Source organism: Cercospora kikuchii (genome assembly GCF_019650295.1).
Source record: "Cercospora kikuchii DNA, contig_00007, whole genome shotgun sequence".
Taxonomy (NCBI): Eukaryota; Fungi; Ascomycota; class Dothideomycetes; order Mycosphaerellales; family Mycosphaerellaceae; genus Cercospora; species Cercospora kikuchii.
The window spans coordinates 1,660,476-1,681,468 of NW_025408588.1; the positions used below are offsets into that span (position 1 = coordinate 1,660,476).

Sequence of the window (20,993 nt, forward strand, 5' to 3'; positions counted from 1 at the left end):
CAATCTTGCGCGGGTTGGAGAGGACTTGTCGAGAGCATTCGCTTCTTAGTGCTTGTGTATGATGCGTCGCCATGTGCAAGGAGAAATGACTGTGCAAACCTGTCTCAATAAGTTGATCTCCAAAAAGCAGGAGCTCCAGCAAAGTGATGACGTGTGAATTACCTGCGGAAAGACGAAGACAGGAAATATGCGCAAGGCTGAAGCTACGGCAGGAACACGCATGCGGCCGAGTTGCCGCTATTGGGTGCTGCAAAGATGTGCCGTGTCTCTTGCGTACGGATTCGGGCCATGCACGCTTGTCATACAGTTTCCCCGGACCGATTTGGCGAGGCACGGCAAGAAGAAGCGCAGTTAGCTCAGCTTCTAGACACATTCGAGCGAAGCTGAGACTTCCGTTTGCGTGAATGCAAATCAATTCTCTGATCATGTTTCGCGTCTGCCCTAGACACGCCATCTTCTCTATGCCGCGAGGCTAGTTCAGATCGAGCGTTTGCGCATTCTGATCACGATCATGCTGTAGCTTCGAGACCATGTATCACTCCGGCCTGCATGCAGAGACATGACTCTGTAATTTCCGAGAGAGGCTAGAGCATTTGTTGTCAATGCATACACAGCCCGTAGCAGTAGCCCGCCTCACGTGGATTGATGTGTCTTATCGTGGCTGCAGTTGCTCGGTGGCTGATGGTCAGGCCAGAGTGCAGGTCCTCGGAGCTAGAGTGCTGGCGTGTTGTGTGTGTTAGCCTAAGATCGCTCGGCGGCACCGTACGACATCTTAGACGTAGTTGACCGTTACCGCGAGTCCACGTAGCGCTGGCATCCCACTGTCCTCTCTTGCAAAGCTCTTGTGCACTGGCACGTTTGCTGACATGTTGTTGCAATGCTGTCCCATCCTAGCAATGAAGCTGCACCACCCCTCAACAGGTGGATCGAATGAGAAGTTCCATTAAGGTTTCTCCTCCCGACGCCAGCTGCAAGGCGGTTCCAAAAGAAGTGCCGGCCAAGAGATCGTGACGATCTCGAACTTCCGGCTTGTCTCGGTGCCAGATTTGGTCGTACCAGGCACGGTCAGGTGAGAAGAGCTGCGGAGGAGTGGCCAATGGCCTCCAACCTTCTTCGGGCTCATCATGCTGTTGGTCAGACATGCCAAGGGCCTACTTCACAACACGCCGCTGATTCATGTGCATCGTCCAACAATAGTTTTACTTTTGCATCGTTTCGTGGCAGACGCAGTCAATGCATGTTGTTATCAGTCCGTGTGTTTTGAGGACCACTGTGGCTTCCCTCCATGCCAGTTCGAGCTCCATTGTTACCGCAGTATCCACCAGTGAATAAATACCTCACGAACGACTGAAGATGATGAGAGCAAGGCGCAAGGCCGCATGCGGGCAAACGTGCTCACAGCCAATGCGATTCGCAGACCACGATATCGTACTTTGTGCCAGCCAGAAAGAAGTTGGCCTGGGAACCTCAAGCTTTTTCCTCACCGTCAATCCAAGTCCTTTTGCGAAAGCGATAATGCAGTAGCGGCGATCTGGCAGAGATTGGTCAGCGGAAGATGCTGCGTCGCGCCACATGCGCGTACGAAAGTCAATGGCTTGGGCGTCTTGCTGCGGGACGAGCTCCAAGGACCGACTTTGCTTCTTGGCGTGCTATGCGAATGGTCGGATTATTGAGTTCAGCTTGGGGGGCATCGAGACGTATCCGGCAGACGACGAGACGCTTTGCCTGCGCGTATCGTCAGGAAAATAGCGATTAGGAGAAATGCCAAAGACGTCGCCGAGCGAGCTCAGCAGTGCTCGATTGCGGTCTTCTGCCGTGTGTCGGCAGTTGATTTTTCATTGATCTTTATCTTCGAAGTTGGTGACACGCTCCCGTCCGCTCAGAATGGTTGTAGAGGTGGAGGTGGGTGGGTGTAGACAACGTAGTCGGAGGAGCTCAAGTTGCTGCTGGCGGAAGAACACGGCCCGGGCGGAGCACCGTCGCAATTCCCCGCCATTTGTTCCTCCTCCTCCTCCTCCTCCCCTTCCTCCCGAAAGCGAGAAGACGACACGCAAGACAACGGGTCTCGCACCTCACCTTCACCAAGGAAAGCGCGGTTCTAGCAAAAGCTGTGGGTAAAGCTGTTCAACGAAAGTCATCATCAGAGTCTGCAGTGACGGCATAGAAAGTGGTCGCCAGCTGCATGCAAAAATCGTCCATTCCTGCTGGGATCCAGTCCTACACTCCACCGACCGCGATGCGTCGTCATTGCTTTGGAATTCAGCATCGGCAACATCGAGGCCATCGAGAGAAATGACGCCCTCAGACCGTTCTGGTTACACAATGCGGCCCGTCATCCAAAGTTGGCAAAGATCGAGCCGCACTTTACGGCGAAAACTCACCGCAAGCAGGCAATCAGGAAACAGCTTATAGAGTGACCTGCGCTACGCTACTAATGTGCAGGAACATGAAGCTAATCACTTAGCAAAGCTTGTCTATATACTACATTATGGCTCCGATCAATATCCTCATCGTTGGCGGCGGTATAGCCGGCCCAGTGGCAGCATTCTGGCTAGCGAAAGCTGGTCACAATGTCACCATCATCGAGCGCGCTCCTGGTCTCCTCAAAGCTGGGCAAGGAATCGACATCGAAGGTCCAGCTCGGAATATAGTCGAGAAGATGGGACTCCTGGAGCAGATGAAGGCCAGAGCCACGAACGAAGGAGGTTTTGCTTTCGCGGACGATGACGGGAAACCTATTGCGGCAATTGCAGGAGGTCTCACACAAGAAATCGAGATCATGCGAGGGGATATGTGCGAGGTCTTGTGCAATGCCGCAGACAAATTTGAGAATGTCTCGTTTCGATACAAGACCAAGATTACCGAGCTTCAGCAAACCGAAAACCAGGTCGAGGTGTTCTTTGATGATGGGACCCAGGGCATGTATGATGCAGTGATCGGAGCTGATGGCATGAGATCGAGAACTCGTGATCTAGCTTTCGACGAGAAGACAAAAGCCAATGCCTTCAGAGCTCGCGACCACTATTGTGCATATTTCTCCATCCCGGCAGAGGAAAATGATAGGCCCAACTCACGCTGGCAGCATGCAACCCGCGGCCGAAGCATCCTTCTTCGACCTCATACCGATACAATATCTTCGGCGTATCTGATGCAAATGGACAAGTCTGATGAGCTAGCAGCAGCATGTCGTGCTCCCAAAGACGTGCAGAAGAAGGCAGTGGCAAAGACCTTTGAAGGTGTAGGCGGCTTGGCACCACGACTTGTCAAAGGCATGCTCGAGAGCGAGAACTTCTATTACGATTCGATATCGCAGATCAAACTGGACAAATGGTCGGAAGGTCGCGTGGCTCTGGTCGGCGATGCAGCGTATGCTCCTTCAGCTATCTCCGGCCAAGGCGTCATCCTCTCAGTCTTGGGAGCGTACACGATTGCAGGTGAGCTATCTGAGAACCCTCAGGATCCAGTCGCAGCCTTCAAGACGTATGAAGCCAGGCTTCGAACGCATGTGGAAAAGATGCAATATATTCCATTGAAGGGCAAGGCTCCAAGGCTAGCCAATCCACTCACCAGTCTCGGGATTTGGGGCGCACGTTTAGCTTTCAGGATCATTGCCTGGACTGGAGTTTGGAAGCTCTTCAACCTCAAGGGGCGGAAGTACCCCCTGCCTGAATATCCGAACATGAATACAGTGCCATCTCAGGAGACGTAGTCTGAGATATTGGGTGGGAGCCTCTGGGTTTCCTTCTTCCTGCGCCAGCAGCTCTCATGGTCGAAGTAGCTTGGCTTTCACATGGGAAAGTTTTGGGCCCTTCACTGCCACACTGGATCCCACATGGAAGAAGAGCCTCGTTCAAGGAGCATCTGACATTACACCTCATTCACTTGCGTACCTGGTCACACATGAAGAAAACGGCTGTGCAGCGTTCCTTCACCACACTTCATTCACTGCGCGAAACGTCTTCCCAGCCACTTAAAACGCATTGTTCCCTCATTCAACTCACCCACGAACATCGACCTACACCAACATCAACATCGCCTTCGAACTGTCTATACAAGACAATCCGCAATTACAACATCGCAAGACCTTCACAATGCGAGTCAGCCTCGATCGCTCCACTGGTCAGTATGTTCCATTTCTTTCCCCTGCAAGCGAGAATCGGGCGGGCGCGGCGGCGGTTGGAGGAACGGAGTACGAAACATCGCACCAGCGATACCGCGATGCGGTGAAGAAGGCGGGAACTCCGCAGGAAATCGAATTCGCAAAGAAGAGATTCGAGTACGAGATCAATACCCCGGTACCGTATCCCTACTGCAGCTGGACCGCATTTCGCAACCACAATGTAAGTCAAGCATACTGTCAAACAATTAGATAGCCGCTCACTGCTCCCTAGGCATCAGTCGGAGCGACGACGTGGCAAGGTGCCATGTACTTCGAACGTCAGAACCCTGCTCCACTACCTCAACTGCAGCGGACTGGAGTCCATCGCACTGGAGCCCAGACAACAGTGTCGATGAGACAGAACGAGGCCGCCACAGAGCAAGAGATTAATGAGGCCATTGGCACCGACGACGACGAAGATGGTGCGTACGAAGCTGACGAAGACGAAACCGATCGCGACATCGCCCGAACCGACTCGCGCCTCAACTTGAGAACAATTGGACCAAAGAACTCGCGCTCGCGCTTTGCCACCGCTTCAAAGCGCCTGCCATCTCAAGTTCAAGGCCAGGCGCCACAAGGCATTCGCAAGCAGGCAACTCCGCGCCGCGCACCACGTTCGCGCACCGCAACCCCCTCACTCACCGGCTCGCCTGCACGTGGCCCTCACGGTGGCTACACCCGCCCCGCCCCGCCCACCTCACCTCCAGCGAACGCCACCTTCACTGTCGGAACTGAGCCCATTCCAGCCACCGTCCTCCGCTCAGTGAACGAAATCAAGGCTGTGCCGCCACACAACGGCTATCCGAGCATCAAGCCACTCGGCAAAGTGCCGATGCTCGACGGCAGGTACGGCTACATTGAGCGGGGTTCGGAACTGATGGGATTTTACGGCGACACGCGCCTGTTCACGGAGAAGTGGTGGAAGTTTTTGGCGGTGGGTGGTCAGGGCAGGAAGGATCTAGTGAAGCAGATGGGGCTTGGTGATGTGCAGCCATGAGAAGTGAAGGCGCACGTGCATGAACTGATGACGAAATTGGGTGGCTGGAAGATGAAATGAAGGCAAATAGAATGGTATTGGAAGGTACGATTGGCACATGATTCTTTGCTTTCACCCCTCTTTTTGCAAACTGATACCGGCATCGCGGGGTAGGTGAAGTGAAGTGAAGGCCGAAACAGCTGGGCCCGCTAAATTTGGCAGGAACCGTCTGACTCACAGTATGCATCAAGATCCTCACTTCTGATGGGAAAATATCGCCAAGTCCTTTTGTGCTGGCCCTCTCTCTGATTCCAGTCCGCTCTGCTCGCCAGCGGATGTCGATACGCCGTCCAGTTCAGGCCTGTCCATCTGCTCGAGACATCCTATTTGCTGGTGTTTCCCCGCTCATATACACTTTCCGAAGCCATCGGATGTCGACGAGCGGCCCAAAACAGGTCGGTCAAATTGTCAGAAGCATCCCCAAATTGGCCCTTTCTCCACTTACCGGCGTCCTACCAAGCCACTGAATATCAACACGCCGGCCAGTCCACGTTAGTCCATTTGTCGGAGACATCCCGTCTGCTACCACTCTCTCCGATTGCTTCCACTCTTCAGAGCTATCAAATATCAACAAGCGGCCCAACTCAGGTTAGCCCATTTGCCTGAGAGACGCCATTTGCCATCACCCTCTCCGCTTGCATTTACTCTTCCAAGCCAACGGATCTCAACACGCGGTCCAGCTCAGGTCAGTTCATCCGCCGGAGTCGTTCTTTCTGCTAACTCTTTCTCCGGTGCCAATAAATCCTTGAAGCCAACAAATATCAACACACAGCCCAGCTCAGCCCAGTCCATTTGCCGGAGTCGTCCCCAATGTCAGCCCTTTCTCCGATAACCGTTGCCCTACGAAGCCACTGAATTTCAACACGCGGCTCAGCTCAGGCCGGTTCGTACGCTTGAGATGTTCCCTCTGCCGCCCATTTCTCCGAATGCAGTTACCTGTCCAAGTCAATGAATCTCGGCACGCGAGCCACTTCAGATCAGTCAAGTCATCTGAGTCCTCCGCTTTGCTCGGCTTTCCTCTGAATACCTTCACACTTCGAAGCCACCAAGTGTGAAGAAGGTATGCAGTTAGCTACTTCTTGTTGCTAGGGACCATTGATTAAAGACTCCTCGCCTCCATGCCTCTTTTTGTGGACCGCTGCCTAAACGACGTGGTAGGAGGAGTGAAGGGAAGGCGTAAACACGCCTTGCGAGCACGCAACTTCCCTCATGTGTAGTGACTCTGCAATGACACATACATGCCGCACGCACACACACCTACAGCAAAGTATTTGCAGACACGATGACGAACAAACCAGACTGGGTGAAGCTCGAAAATGTCCACACCGGTGCTACCTGCCGCCAAAGATCCAAAACACGTCGAGGAGAAGATGAAGCGCAAAGCCGAGTATCTCGAGCGGGAGGCCAAGCGACAATAGCAGGAGGCCGAGAATGCCGTTCACTTGCCAGAAGTCCCTCCGCGACCCTGTTTCCGAACAATTCCACTCCACGGAGCCAATGAATGAGAGCATGTGCCGCAGATAAGTCCAGTCCATGTGGATCATTGCTTTTGTCTGTAGATGTTCACAGCTCTCTCTCGTCCGTCCCGTCTCGTGTGTCCGCTGCGTTGTACGAACAAGTAGTACCTCTTTACTACCCACCTCGCTTCTAGCAGGTGTGGTTTCGCACATCACAGCGCACGACTGCCTGGCAGTCACGAACTTCACGCCAAAACGCCTTCAGGGAGACACAACAACATCAGCCATCGCACAACAACGACTACGGCATCTGCGTCCACACTCGATGATCTGCTCTTTGAGCACGCTCTTCCACCGCTAATCTTGACCCCGCGAAGCCAATGGGTTTAGACACGACAAGCACTCCAGCTACCTTTTCTTGCTGGAGACGAGCTGGAATTCTACTCTTATTCCATTTCAATCCAGTATGCGAAGCCATTAAGAACGAACACGACATGCAGTATAGCCAGCTCCAGCCGGGGAGATATTCGCCGTGCTAGCCTCTCTCTGACGCAGTTCACTCTGCCACGGCAACCAACGCAAAACCGTACACCAGTCCAGCTACTCGCTGCTATTGGAGACATCTTTCCCTTCCCTTCTCTTTCTAGCATGCCAACACCTCCCGAACAGCCATGGTTTTCCTGTTTCTCTCTCTGGTTCCAGCCCCAATTGATTCATCGACGCCGACGAGAGTGAACACGATCTCCAATCCAGCTACTCCTTTCTGCTGGGGACAGTCTACAATTCTACTTTTCTCCAATTTCGATCTACTCATGAGAGCCAATAAGTGACAACAAGAGCTCCCACATGACTATTGTCTTCTGCCAGAAAAAAATCCATCTCTCTGCCCTTGTCCAATTTCAATTCACTCTGCAATGCCAACAACGGTTCAGACGAGGTCCATTCCGACCATATTCTTCTGGACGAGACGACCCATATCTCTTGCTTTCTCTGATTGTAATTGCACCGTGCGAAGCCACTGGATACAAAGTTACATTATAGCTCAACCACTGTCCTCTAGAAGCAACGAACGGCCAATGTTTTCCTTCGATACCAACTCCTTCCTTCGACAACACCGATCCTCTCTGCAATACCACAGAAAATCAGCACGCGACGGCGAGGACTAGCTGTATCTGGCAGAACTTGTTCACAGTCGTTGGAAGCAAGCAGTAATCGCCTCTCGAGTTCCGTGAGGATTTTCTACTCTCGTGCTAGCATTTTCTCCAAATCCACTTCACTCAACGCTGCCAATGGCTGTAACAAAGCTGTCAAACTCAGCTAGACACTTCTGCTTGAGACAAACCAAATGTCTTCCTTTCTCCAGTTTCGATTCACTCCACGCTGCCAACAGATATAACCACACCATCAACCCCATTTCCTCCCATCTGCAAGAGACACAAACCGTGTCGCCCTCTCACGCTACCCTGCAACAACTCATCTCCACCCACCACACCCCTCTCCCTCGCGCCAGATGTCCCGTTCCAACCCTACCACTCCCTCTCAGAACCCCAGAGATAACAATGCCCCCAAACCACCGTCCCTCTCCATCCAAGAAGCTCTCGCAAAAGCAAACAGAGAACGTCTCGCAGAGTTCGCCAACACTGAGTTTCCAAGAACAACACCTCAACCTAGCCCTTTCAGCAACCCACCATACAGATTCGTCAATCCTCAAGATGTAGAGAAGACGGACGTGAGCAAGTTCTGGCGTGCTGGAGAAATCAAAGCCGAGCAAAACGGAGAGTTCTTGGAGGAGTGTCGTCGTGAGAGGCAGAAGAGGAAGGAAGCGAAAGGGAGTGATGATGGACAGAACAAGAACGACGGTCCGAGCGCAGAGAAAGATGTGAGTGGGGGTGAAGAAGTTGATCAACGTGATGATACGAAGCCGAGCTTCAGCCAGAACCAGCAAGTCCCAAGCCACCAAAGAAGGGACCGAATGAATGGAAGTGGCTGAAAGGGATCGAAGCGGGACTTCCGGCCAGGAGGAGCTCGACTCACTGGAACAACACAGACAACAACGGGCAGTGAGGTGTAAGGCCTGCTATTCGTCAACCGCTTCTGAAGGTACGACGAGGAGGCTCGGTCGTTGAATCTGGTATTTAGTGCTCCGCATCGACTAAATTCGTGTGCTAGAGCGACCTAGTTGTCTATGCCCGTTATGATAGCTCGTCAATGCATACAGTCATCAGTCTCATACTCCTCTCCGTCATCTGTCAGCCTCACTCGAATGCCCTCGGCAAGCCAGAGTAGCTGCCCAGAGTAGTGATCTTGTACCGATCCAGCTCGCGCAGAGCCGCGCCAGCGGCGATGTACTTGAAGCTCTGCAGCTTTCCAACGCGAAGATCCTGGTAGCCTGACTCCGTTACAGCAACTTCGAAACACGCGAGTGCGCGAGGAAGAGCTTCAATCTCGCGGTCGCTGTACTCTTCGCCGTACAAGTCATCAAGGTCCTCGACTTGCTCCATCAGGTCATCTCCATGCGTGATGCGAAGATTGCAATAGTCGACAATATGCTTGAAGCGGTTGCGCATGGTCTCGCTAAGCTCGCGAAGTTGCTTGCCATAGGGTCCGTTGTGGCGTCCCAAGATCTCGCCGGCGAAGACTTCACTTTCAGTGAGTGCCTTTTGGGGAGTGGGCTCGCAGTCGTACATCAGGTTCGCGAGACTTTCTTCGTAGCTAGCACGTGGGTTAGCGTTTGGCTACAGAGAAGAAATGGGTTACTCACCTGGTACGGATATCTCGCGCCAGGTCCTTGTGCTGTGTGTACAGATTGCCACCAAAAGTGACGGTAGCAGTGTGGACAGCGTACTGTAGCAGCTGAGGCATGAGATCTTTGAGAGAGCGAGCGCCGTTGGCGATGCGAAAATCTCTTTGCATGTCTGCCAGGAACTGACGTTCGTCGATGCGCCGGTATAATGTGCCGAGAGCCTTCTGGCTTTCGTAGTAGCGCATCGGGCGGCGTTCTGCATCGATTCTATCGAAGGCTTCGTCCTGCCCATTGTCTTCCTCTTCGAGAGCAAGCAGACCTTCTGTGGACACCGTAACGCGAGGATTCGGAGCCTGAGATTGGTCAACATCGAAATCACGCCAAATGATTCACTTTCACTCACCATGAAATCAGGTTTGAACCTGGGAAATCTTGGTGCGCTCTGCATGTTGGCTGGTTCACCAGTCTTGCTGTAGTCCACCGCCGTAGATGCCAATGCGGCAAGCTTGATGCAGTCCGGATCCAGTGTGCCTTGTTGGCGCTGGTCTGCAAGCTGCAGGTGTTGGTTGGAAATCACGCCCAGTTTGTCGTTCTCCATGCTGCACACACGTCAGTGGATGCAAAATTTCCGAGACGCTGGACGTACAATGTTACAAAGAAGTCGCTCATGTCTTTTCTTGTCACGTCTCTCATTAGTTCGACCGGCCGAACTCGCGGATAGTCTGCGGGCGTGTAGGTTACGTGAGGAATCAGCGAGGGATCCCAGATGACGTTGTAAAGGTCTCCGTCCAAATCACCACCGCTGAGCATGCTGGGCAGGTCACGCGCTCCCCACTTGCTGAAGACAACGACATTAGACAGCTGCCGATTGGGGTTGTTGACTGGCACATCGACGGCATTGACGAGTTGAATGTCGCCAGGATGCAGTGCCGGTGATCGGGTGATGGCGATGTTGTCCCGCACGAGTACTTGCTTGCCTCCTTCGGGGGCCCTCTCTGTAATGACGAAGATCTCACCCTCTTTCAGGTATCCGGTCTCATCTGGCAAACCGTAAAGTGTGACACCTTGCTCGACTGGGATCCGACCGCGGCTGCGAGATGTCAGTATGTTTCGTTGCAGATTGGTGCCATGTTGCACTGCTTTCAGAATCGTAGGTTGGGGGCAATGGTGTTTTAGAGGCATTTTGACGACGGAGTCTTGCCCGAGGTCAAGCATTTGAGCGGCCAACCATATGTAGCTGTGCATGAGGAAGGCCTTGCGGTGGTTGTCGTGAGTTGCACTTACTGCTTGATGTCCCGAAGTTCAGCGATCACTGCGAGCTCCACGGCTTTGTACAAGAATATGTCTTCGTGGTAGTCAAGTCCGATCTGGCCCAGATATCGAATCAACATGGGCAAGCCACTGGCCTTGCTGTGCATGGCCTCGTCCAGGAAGTGACCAGTGTTGATCGAAGACTGCGTCATCATTTTCAGTCGCCGCATTGCTGCGTCTTGTAGCGTCGTGAATGCTTCCAGTGGCACGAGAAGATCTAGAATCACAGAGTCAATACGACCGATTGAGTCGTGCGTGTAGAGCGCTCACCTTCAAGGATTTTGATGAACTGTCGGTTGAGAATCATAGGAAGCGGACGAAATGCCGCACCGCAGATCTCAAAATCCCACACTGACTGGGTGATATATTTTGTCATGTTGTCACGCAGCATCAAGCGTTTGCCGCGCAGCCGGGAGTCGAGAGCGACCATGCCCTTTGCGCCTTGGAACCGAATTTGCAAAGCTGTAGGCTTGAGCATCCGCTTCGTACCATAACGATGCCACACCTCTCGCAGCAGGTCCAATGAGATTGTGCCTGCGCCATCTGCAAAATCGCGACCGTTCCGTACAACCATATCGAGTTTGAAAACTTGCTCCTGCTCCAGGCGCACACTCGTGTTGGTATCAGTGAAGTTCTGGCCGATGCGGGCGGCACATTTCGCGGGAGTACGGATCTTCGAAAAGTCCCCGAGCGCTTTGAGGACATGCTCCGCGAGCATGAGGGTGCCATCCCTGACGAATGGAGCCATGAACCAACATGACTGACTTCGCAATGACGAGTGCGAAAATCCCAAGAATGAGAAAGCCTTGCCCGCGATGAGGATGCTACTATCGAGAATGCCTTTGAAGCGGTCGTGGTAAATCCGGCCATAATCGCTATTCCAGTCATGGCTGACTCTGCCGCCAGATTCTTCTTGAAACAGGACTCTGACGAAGTGATCCGTGTTATCGGAATATCGCCGTAGGACGCGATTGGTGGGTTCCGGTTCAGGCCCTTCGAGTCGAATAGAGGTTGGCGTAATGACTACCTTGTGGATGAGGTTGATATGACTGTAGCGCTTTGCCAGTTCATAGGGGTTGTCAGGTGCATACGCGTCATAGCCGGCGACACAGCGTTCCAGCATCTCTTCGAGAGCGCCAAGAGAGAAGTCTTGAGCTTGAGATTCCGGTCCCGGCATCGGTAGATCTCGAGTAAACAAACGCAATCCAGAAATAGTCTCGTGCAAGCCGTACGTCCTGTGAATTCTGGATATGCGTGGCAGCAGATCTGCGACTTTGTCCGGTGGCAGAAATCCGTTTCGCGCCAATCGGTCGATCTGGAAGAGGAGCTGAAAAGGTCGGTTACCATATCTGCTCTGGTCTGAAAGTTCGTGATTGAGGCGGGTGAAAGCTGCATCCATGGTCTCCCGTGGGATGTCCACGGCCGTCTTCAGGCCGAGGATAGTGCACTTCTCACTGCGGGATACAATCGTTCGGATGTTGGACAGCTTGGTTCTATCACGCAGTCCAATCCTGTAGACAAAACAATGGCCGACAGCGCGTGCATGCACGGGGTTCAGAGAAGAGATACGGTGCTTCTTGGCTGGCTGGTTGGTGTGCTGTGGGGGACGGCTCCCGAGGTTGGCTGCGGCCATCTGTGCGAGCAGAGGACCAAGGCCATCGTGGTCGTCGTACATGTCAAATTCATACATCTTTGGTGCAGTGTAGCAGGTGAAGGTCACGGAGGGAAAATCGGAAGTACCAAGCACGATGTCGTGGCAGTCCTGGTAAGGAATGTCGATGCGGTGTTTGAGGGTGCCTGTAACGTCCAAGATGATACGCGCTTCGCGACGGCCAAAGATTACCTTACCAGAGACGTGGTGAGAGGCATGGGTGATGAAGATGAGCTTTGGTTGACTTCGGAGACGAGCGTCTTTGGCGTATTCCCAATTACCACATTGCAGAACATCGCAGAGGAATTCATTGCTGGCCTTGGGCTGAGCAGCTTCTGGCGGTGGTTTGGACTTTTGCAGCTGTGTCGTCTGCTCATGCATCAGAGCGCGCAGAGAAAAGTCGCTTGGCTCGTTGCGGCTCTTCGCGATGTGCAGCTGCTCGCGGCCATAGCAGAGAGGAAGTTTGGCGCGGCCCTGCCGATTGGTTCCGAAGGTCTTGAGAAAGATGTCGCCGGCATTGGGATCGAGGATGGTGATATTTGCACTGCCCTTGCCGCGGAATTTCTCAATGTGGTAGTGGTGGATGCCGCATTGTTTGAGCGGTTTGTCGAAAGTGCGCTCCAGCTCACGTGTCGTGACGGAGTCGGGGAACTTGGACACGTAGATGTCCATGAGGGGCGATGTCAGTTGCGGTGCGATGCCATTGAGCTGTGCGGACAAGATGGTTGTCGTCAATGGTGATGGAGTCGAAGGAGAATTGAGCGATGTGCCAGCAAACAGCTAGCTCAAGCTCCGTCCCTTCGTCTTGTTCCTAGCTGCGGAAAGCCGAGCTGTGCGACACGAACGAGACGCTGATGGTTAGTCGACAAGAGGGGATTGAGAAGAGGCAGCAGTGATGTTTGAAAGAGAAGTACTCCCCTTGCGTGACTCGGTCAGACCAACGCTGCAGTGCTGCCAATGAGCCGACCTTCCACCGGCCTCCAGCAGCATCTGACAGTCTTCAGCGAACGAGGTGCTTTCGCATCAGATGCAGCGTTTCGGCTGCGCGCATGCACGACGGTTGCACGAACGGTGCATGCGACACGTCGAGAAGCACATACAGAACAGGAAGTGACGCGTGAAGGTGGACGTGGAGGGCGTTTCGCTTGCGCAGCCAATCAGCAGTCACGACCAACTTTCACATCTCCAAGCTGTCAACATGTGAAGACGGCAGTCCTCGAAACACCACCGCTGGTGAATTGGCTGGCACCATGGACGCCGATACTCGAGTGCAGGACTACCTGGACGACAAGTTGCAGTCAGCTGCCGATCTCGACTCGCTGGATGCGTTGCTGGCAACGGTCCAAGAACAGCAGGACTTGTTGAAGCGCCAGCTCGAAGATGCGAAGCGAGACCACGACGAAGCCACGCGGACATACGAATCGCACAAGTCGTCCCTTCATGCTTCGGTCCAATCATTCCAGAAAGAGCAGAGCGGTATCGACCTCCGACTGCAGATCATCACCCAGTCCGACACCAGCGATGATGCTGTCGTCACCTTCGAGGCCACTATGGCCAAGCTGCGGAAACTGGACATGGCAGCAGGATATGTCGAGTTGCTGAAAGAAGTCGATCGCCTGAAGGGAGAATGTCTGGCACAACTCGGAAAGGACGACGATGCCGCACTTGCGCCGTATAAGCAACTGCAGCAGCTGGCGGTAGGCCTAGAACCTCTGCACGATGCAACGGAAGGTGCAGCGCCGCATCTGATCGATCACATCCAGCGTGCAGTCAAGGACTTGCGAGGTACCGTCCGCACGGCCATTGCAGCGAATCTAGAGAAAACGCTGCAGAAGATGAATTGGCCGAAGACCAAAGGCCACGTGCCTCTGGCCTTGGAGCAGGAATGGCAGACCATCATCGGCAGGTTGTTGGATCTGCAGAAGCCCGAGCTGGAAACACGGGAGCAGAAACAGCAGAAGGACGACCCGCCTCCGCTTCTGCCCTTCGAAGTGCTCGTTCATCCTCTGGAGCAACGCTTCGATTACCACTTCTCCGGCAACCGGCCCACGAACCGACTTGACAAGCCCGAAATCTTCCTGAACCACGTCCTCGAACTGATCGCTGAATGCTCGAGTTTTGTCCAAGACAACCTACAGCCACTTCTGCTCAAGCACTTTGGCCGCACAGACCTCGCATTCACGCCTGCTTACATCGATGCCATCTCCGCCCTGATCTCTGCTCTCCTTCCCATGGTCCAGGACAAGCTTGAGAACGTAGCACGCCAATCCACCTCCCAGCCTGGCCTCTTCAGCAATCTGGTGCAAGAAGTGATTCGCTTTGAAAACGTCATTAAAGACGACTACTCGTACTCTCCCTCTTCGCCGGCGCTGATCTGGCGTGGCCTATCCTACTTCCTCCTCGAGACGTGCGACTACTTCGATCAGTGGCTTTCCTTCGAACGCGATTTCGCCTTGACTCGCTACCAGACTATCATAGAGTCTCCTGATGCTGGTGAGCTCGACCACGACGCAGTGAGCGCGGGTGCGACCAAACCCAGCAAAGCCGCTGTCCGTCTCAATGACCTTCTCGAAACCATCACCGGCCGCTATCGCCATCTCTCCAGTTACAGTCAACGCGTACGTTTTCTCATCGACATCCAGATACACATTTTCGATACCTACCACGGCCGCTTGCAGCAAGCCTTGGATGCATATTCCAGCATGACTTCCACACTAGGTCGTACTATGGCCAACGTTTCCAAGGAGCAGCTGGCAGATCTTCAAGGTGTCAAGGGTCTCGACCGACTTTGTAGAATTTTCGGCTCTGCAGATTACCTCGAGCGTGCCATGCGGGACTGGAGTGACGATCTCTTCTTCCTGGAGCTCTGGGATGAGATGAACAATCGCCACAAGAGTACCGAGACCGCCAACAACAGGATTGGCAGCTGGTCCGAACTACAGCAGAAGACTAGTTCTGCACTCGGCGCGGAAAATGAAGGTGGCCTAGAAGGGGCTCTGTTCGACGAGACTGCATCCAGTTACCATCGCCTCCGGGCCAGGAGCGAAAACGTCCTCATCGAGACACTAAAATACGATGTCCAGCAATCACTCAAACCTTACAGCGCACTCAACACGTGGGCATCCCTTTCCAGCTCTACCAGCGCAGCGTCTTCCGCCGAGTTGGATCCTGCTCTCAATCTACTTTCAGACTATTTTGCTTTCCTCCGCAAGGCCTTGGGCAAAGCTCCTCTACGAAGAATTGGACGACAAGTCTGCCATGCCATCGAGACATACATTTGGGGCTACATCCTACAAGGCAAAGCTGCCTTCTCAACAGCCGGCGCGACCCAACTCACGACAGACCTCGGAGCATTATGCAACGTCATCGATCGATACATGGGCTCTGGACAAGCGCAAATCGGCTTGCGAAGGTCACTCGAAGGCGTCACTTTGTTGAGCTTACCTGTGAGAGGAGAGATTCCACGTGTACAGATCGCTTCTCCCGAGGGCAACATCGATGACGCTGATGAGGATGAGACTGCTGCTTGGGGCGATGACAACGATGCCGATGGTGTTGATGGTACTCCATCTTCGCCAAGGGATGCGACGGATGGCTCGAAGTCAATGAGTCTTTTCCAAGCGGAGAGATTAGTGTTCATGAACAATGAAAGCGCGAGACATGTCCTGGAACAGCTAGGACTAGACACGTTGAGTGAACAGGACGCGAGAGCGATTCTGAGGCAGAGGGTGGAGATCTCGAGTTAGACACAGCCAGTCTTCTACATATTGATAGATAGATAGAAGAGCGAAAGACGTACAAGTGCTCACAAGCATTTTCTTTCCCTATATCTCCCAACTTGATGATCTGCTTAAGCTGCTTCCGATAGTCTTGCCTTGCCGTCTGCGCCCGTCTCCGTTTACGTCTTTCCCATGGTGCTCGAACCTCGGTGCATTGGTCAGCATTGAGTGTTGCAACCTTGTCACTGCTGCCTTTTCTTCCCATTGTAGCTGATGTTCAACGCCTGACCTGCTGGGGTTAGAAGAAGTAAAGTGACGAGAGTGGAGAGTAGATGAAGCGTAGGCCCATGTACTACCAGCCAGCATGAGATCGAGTTCCGATCAAAAAAGCACGTCGAAGAGGAAAAAGGAAGAAAGGAAAAAGGAAGTGAAGCCGCATGATAGTCCACAGTGTGTAAGCCATTCAAATTTGCCGTTCCAAACTCCATATTTCTATGCAACCAAACAACCATCCCATGAACTCCGACCTCATGCAATCCGATAGACTCCGTTCCCCATCCATTCATCCTGTCATTACATTCCTTCGTTTCACCTCATTACCATTTATTCTCATCGTTCCACCTCTTTTGTCGTTTCTGTCATCGCTCATCATACATCATCGTTCATTCTCTCATTCATACATCGTATCATCATACTCAAGCCCTCCAAGTCATTTGCATCCTCCTTCCATCTTCCCATCTCGCACTTCCATCGGGGTACTCATTCCACACACCATTAGGACCAACAGCCACAGGCGAAGCCGCAGGCGCAGCAACAGTCACAGCCACAGCCACGGCATTCGGATCAGCAGCGGCCACAGGAGCTGCAGCGGCAGCGGGAGTCGGGGTCGAAGTGGGGGAAAGGGAAACTGCAAGGTTAGTATTAGATGCGACCAGGACATTATTCGGGGAAGTCGCAGTGGCATCGGCGGCGTCGACGTATTCGGTGTAGGTCGCTCCGGCGACGACGGCATATCCACTGTATGTGGCTCCTGCAGCGTCGACAAATTCGGTCTGGGTTGCTCCTGCGGTGTCGACGTATTCCCGGTAAGTAGAGCCACCCGCGACGTATTCGGTGAATGTAGCTCCTGTCACCACAGAAGCGGTAAATGTTGTTCCGTATGCGACGTATTCTGTGATCGAGGCCGCTGTGGCGCCAGCTGCGAGGATTTGCGTTTGGGTTGCTCCAGCGGCATCGATGGACTGTCGGTAAGTTGACCCATCAGCTACGTAGTCGGTATACGATGCTCCAGCTACGACGGACGCCGTGTATGTCTGACCATTAGCAACATATTCCGTGAGCGTCGCAGCTGAAGCTGCCGCTACCGAGGCGGTCGCCGCTGTACCATTCGTTGCAGCAATGTTGGCTGATGTAGCTGTGGCCGCAGCATCGGTGGCGGCGGCCGGGTTGTAGTCTGTCTGCGTCACTCCAGCGGCGTCGACGGAGACTCTATAAGTTGCTCCGCTTGCGACATAGTCGGTGTACGAGGCTCCAGCCACGACGGAAGCCGTATACGTTTGTCCGTTCGTGACGTACTCCGTTAAAGTCGCTGCTGAAGCAGTTCCCGCCGAGGCATTCGCTGCGGTACCATTCGCTGCGGAGGCGTTGGTTGCGGTGGCATTCGCCGCCGAAGCATTTGCCACTGTGCCATTCAACGCTGCAGCGTTTGCCGATGTAGCTGTTGCTGCAGAGTCTGTAGCAGCAGTTGGGTTGAAGTCCGTCTGCGTTGCTCCGGCGGCGTCCACAGAAACTCTATAGGTCGAACCGTCGACGAGATAATCCGTGTACGATGCTCCAGTCACGACAGAAGCCGTGTATGTCGCTCCATATGCCACGTATTCGGTAAGAGTGGCAGATGCAGCTGTGGCGGCTAAGTCCGAGGCAGAGCTGGCAGCGACGGAGTTGTTGGAAGCGGCATTGTCGGTTGGAAAAGCACTCGGTGAGGCCGCTGTACCATCAGCAGCAGCGGCAACCAAAGCTGAGGTACTGGCGGCGGCGGCCATATCTGTTGCTGCTGCATTGACAGAGGCTGTGTTCGCAGCTGCATCAGCTCCAGCAGAAGTTGAAGCGTTGGCACCCGAGACGTCAGCAGAATCCAAAGATCCCGACGACGACGCAGAAGCATCGGCTTCAGACGCGTCAGTGGTCTCGTCGCTAGATCCAGCAACAGTCGAGTTTGCCAAGTTTGATGATAACGCTGCGCTGGCAGACTCTGTGGCGGCCGCATCGGCGGCAGAAGAGGCCAAGGACTGTGTGGAATTGGAAGCAGCGGCACCTGATGCCTGACCGTTGGTAGCCGTACCATTTATGGCATCCATACGGCCATTAGGATTGTTGACCAAGAGTTGCTTCACGCCGGGCAACCACTTCTCGTTCGCCTTCGCTTGCGTGACGTCCCACACCATTACACCGCCGAAACTCTGAAACCTTTGCGAATATTCGATAACGGGCGTCAACTGCTCAAGGGTAGCATAGCCTGACCCAGCTCCAGTCACACCGCCCGGCACGCCGAGGAAGACCTTGACTGATGCAGGAGCGGCGGACGACTGTCTCTTGGTCAGACTAGTGCTGTTGACAGCATACCGCGATGTAGCATTCTTAGCCCAGGTGTCCCAGGCGTCGAAGTTGAAGTTGGCCTGAGCGTCGGATGTGTTGGTGTAGGATTGCACACCGCAGTAGTTGTTGTAGAACTGCACAAAAACAGCGTCGAACCTGACTTCGCTATCGAGAAGATCTGAGACGGCGGCATCTGGGTAGGGACACTGTGGTGCAGCTGTCAAGTAGAACTGCTTGCTGGCGTCGGCGTCCATCAGCTCGCGCAGGCGTCGGACAAATGGCAAGAAGTTTTGCGTTGCAGACTCGATATCAATGTCGAAACCGTCAACCGCTGCGTTGCCGAATGGTCGGAGAACTGGGGCGGCTTGTCGGCGTCTCAGACGGGCAGTAGTGACATTTGCGAAGGAGTTTGATGCGACAGTGCTCGATGAGACATTGGCATTGGCAACGGCGTTGACCTCGCCAGTGGCCGCAGCTCCGCTCGCAAACTCCGTTGTGGTAGAGGTGCGATATACAGTCGAAGTCACGAAGGATAGCAGAGACGCATCTTGAGCAGCAGCAGATTCTGAGCCGGCAGCGGAATTCGAGGAGGCGGCGGAGTCTGTTGGTCCTGCCTCTGCCTCCGCATTGGTTGGGTTGACAGTTGGAATGGTGTTTGTATCCATTGCATCGTTGCCTGTCGACGTGGCCGTAGCGGAGGGGTTGAGCGCTGAGCCAGGGTTCTCGTCTCCAGTCACGAATTCAACGCCACTGCCTGCAGGTTGCTGTTGGCCTGTGGCATTCGCACTGGACGAGGCCGCTTGAGCACTGGATGCCTGCGCTGTGCCAGTTTCGGCGGCAGCATCGATGCTGTCGGATGACAGCGAAGTGTCATCGAGATCATTCTGGGTCTGAGTATCGGTGGTTGCTTGAGCATCGGATGCGGCCAGTGAGGTTGTGAGGACATCGGCTTGAGCAGCAACGGGAGATGCAGACTCTGCGCCATCAGCAGTTGGACCGAAAGTCCTCCAGACCATTTCTGCGGCTGATATGGCGGCATCCTCACTCGCGAAACCACCCTCCGTGTACGTGGCGCCACCGATGCTCAGCAGAATCGTCTTGTTGTACTGTTCCTGGCAAGTCGTAATGTCTTGGCCAATGGTTTCTCCACAGTCGAGGAGACCGGTTCCGGAAAAAATGCTGCAGTTGTTCCCTGTGTTAGCGAAGTTCACGACCATTCTTTGCTCACCTGATGCTGTCGTTCCGTCAGACCCATTCGCCACGACCGTCTCGTTCAGCCCGAAGTATGAGTTGATAGATGTGTTGTATCGTGAGTTGTAGCCCCCTGTCATTTGTATCATGAAAGCTAGGGGGATGATATCAACGTCAGTATCAGCACAATACGTTGCAAGGCTTTGTTGGGCTTGAGGCCCATTGGCTTGTCCGTAAGAGTTTTGACCCTGTCATGACATCGATCAGTAAGTAGTGATGCACATCAAACGAGAAATATACCCAATAAGCAGCTATGTTGCTCGACGAGTCAAAGCCAGCTCCGAGAACGCCACTCGCCATGAGGAGGCCGGTAGAAGCTGCCAGGCTCGAAGCACGCGTCTTCGTCGGCCGTAGTGGCGGCATCGCATATAAAGTTCTGTTTGCTTGAGTAGGTAAAGTCGGGGCACAGCTTGTTCCACACGAGAGGGGAACAGCAAAGGTTGTGTCGGGGAGGAAGTGAGGTAGAAGGAGTTGTGAATGTGGAGGTGATTCGAGATGAGCAGGCATGTAGGGTGCAGCATTGCCTGCACAAGATATAGAAGACATGGCAGCGGATGTAGAGCTATGCTTCTATACCGTTAGTGGAGTCGCATGTAGGCTAGACAACAGTTGCTCCGGCAGAGCATAGGACGACTTTCACGGTGTCTAAGAAAAGCAATGCCAAGGTCGAAGAGCACCATCTACTGGTGCGCCGGGGCGACAGTAACTTCTTGCGGTAATTGCCAAAGTGGCCATGCTTGTTGTGTTGGCTCGTCGCTAGAGATACCACAACGTCGAGGCCTGGACAGGTGGTAGCGTCCCGAAGGCGTTGGGCGGAGCGTCCTATAAGCCAAACTCCTGGGCATAGTCGCGTGCGTTGCCGCTTGCATCCCCTTCTGTGATGAACTGTTGACCATACCGAATTGCGCTTGGCTTGATCGAATTAGCTGGGAACGGCTGACCATCACGGGACTCGGAAGCATTGAGTGACCATCGGACCGAGTTGAGTGGAAGAGGAGCTTGCAGGCTCGGATGGATGGGCCATGATGAGAGACGGTACACAGGTCGTGCATAGGGGATACCAAACAGACG

The 20,993-nt window shown here is 53.8% G+C and overlaps 6 protein-coding genes across 6 annotated transcripts; 4 read left to right on the forward strand and 2 right to left on the reverse strand.

Annotated features, from left to right (window-relative positions):
* Positions 1–2,488: 2,488 nt before the first annotated feature.
* CKM354_001075100 (uncharacterized protein) lies at positions 2,489–3,709 on the forward strand (the record flags this gene model as incomplete). Its single annotated transcript, XM_044806218.1, has 1 exon — positions 2,489–3,709. One exon carries the CDS (start codon positions 2,489–2,491, stop codon positions 3,707–3,709), a length of 1,221 nt encoding a protein of 406 aa, XP_044662153.1.
* A 382-nt stretch (positions 3,710–4,091) lies between these two features.
* CKM354_001075200 (uncharacterized protein) lies at positions 4,092–5,156 on the forward strand (the record flags this gene model as incomplete). The annotated part of the gene is made up of 2 exons (XM_044806219.1): positions 4,092–4,340; positions 4,392–5,156. 2 exons carry the CDS (start codon positions 4,092–4,094, stop codon positions 5,154–5,156), a joined length of 1,014 nt encoding a protein of 337 aa, XP_044662154.1.
* A 3,006-nt stretch (positions 5,157–8,162) lies between these two features.
* CKM354_001075300 (uncharacterized protein) lies at positions 8,163–8,716 on the forward strand (the record flags this gene model as incomplete). Its single annotated transcript, XM_044806220.1, has 2 exons — positions 8,163–8,531; positions 8,585–8,716. The coding sequence occupies 2 exons, from the start codon at positions 8,163–8,165 to the stop codon at positions 8,714–8,716; spliced, it is 501 nt and encodes a 166-aa protein (XP_044662155.1).
* A 191-nt stretch (positions 8,717–8,907) lies between these two features.
* Positions 8,908–13,029, reverse strand: CKM354_001075400 (uncharacterized protein; the record flags this gene model as incomplete). The annotated part of the gene is made up of 6 exons (XM_044806221.1): positions 8,908–9,364; positions 9,414–9,748; positions 9,799–9,994; positions 10,042–10,485; positions 10,680–10,923; positions 10,977–13,029. 6 exons carry the CDS (start codon positions 13,027–13,029, stop codon positions 8,908–8,910), a joined length of 3,729 nt encoding a protein of 1,242 aa, XP_044662156.1.
* Positions 13,030–13,607: 578 nt separating this feature from the next.
* On the forward strand, positions 13,608–16,103 carry CKM354_001075500 (uncharacterized protein; the record flags this gene model as incomplete). Its single annotated transcript, XM_044806222.1, has 1 exon — positions 13,608–16,103. One exon carries the CDS (start codon positions 13,608–13,610, stop codon positions 16,101–16,103), a length of 2,496 nt encoding a protein of 831 aa, XP_044662157.1.
* Positions 16,104–16,771: 668 nt separating this feature from the next.
* Positions 16,772–20,285, reverse strand: CKM354_001075600 (uncharacterized protein; the record flags this gene model as incomplete). Its single annotated transcript, XM_044806223.1, has 2 exons — positions 16,772–20,110; positions 20,163–20,285. 2 exons carry the CDS (start codon positions 20,283–20,285, stop codon positions 16,772–16,774), a joined length of 3,462 nt encoding a protein of 1,153 aa, XP_044662158.1.
* Between the last annotated feature and the right edge of the window lie 708 nt (positions 20,286–20,993).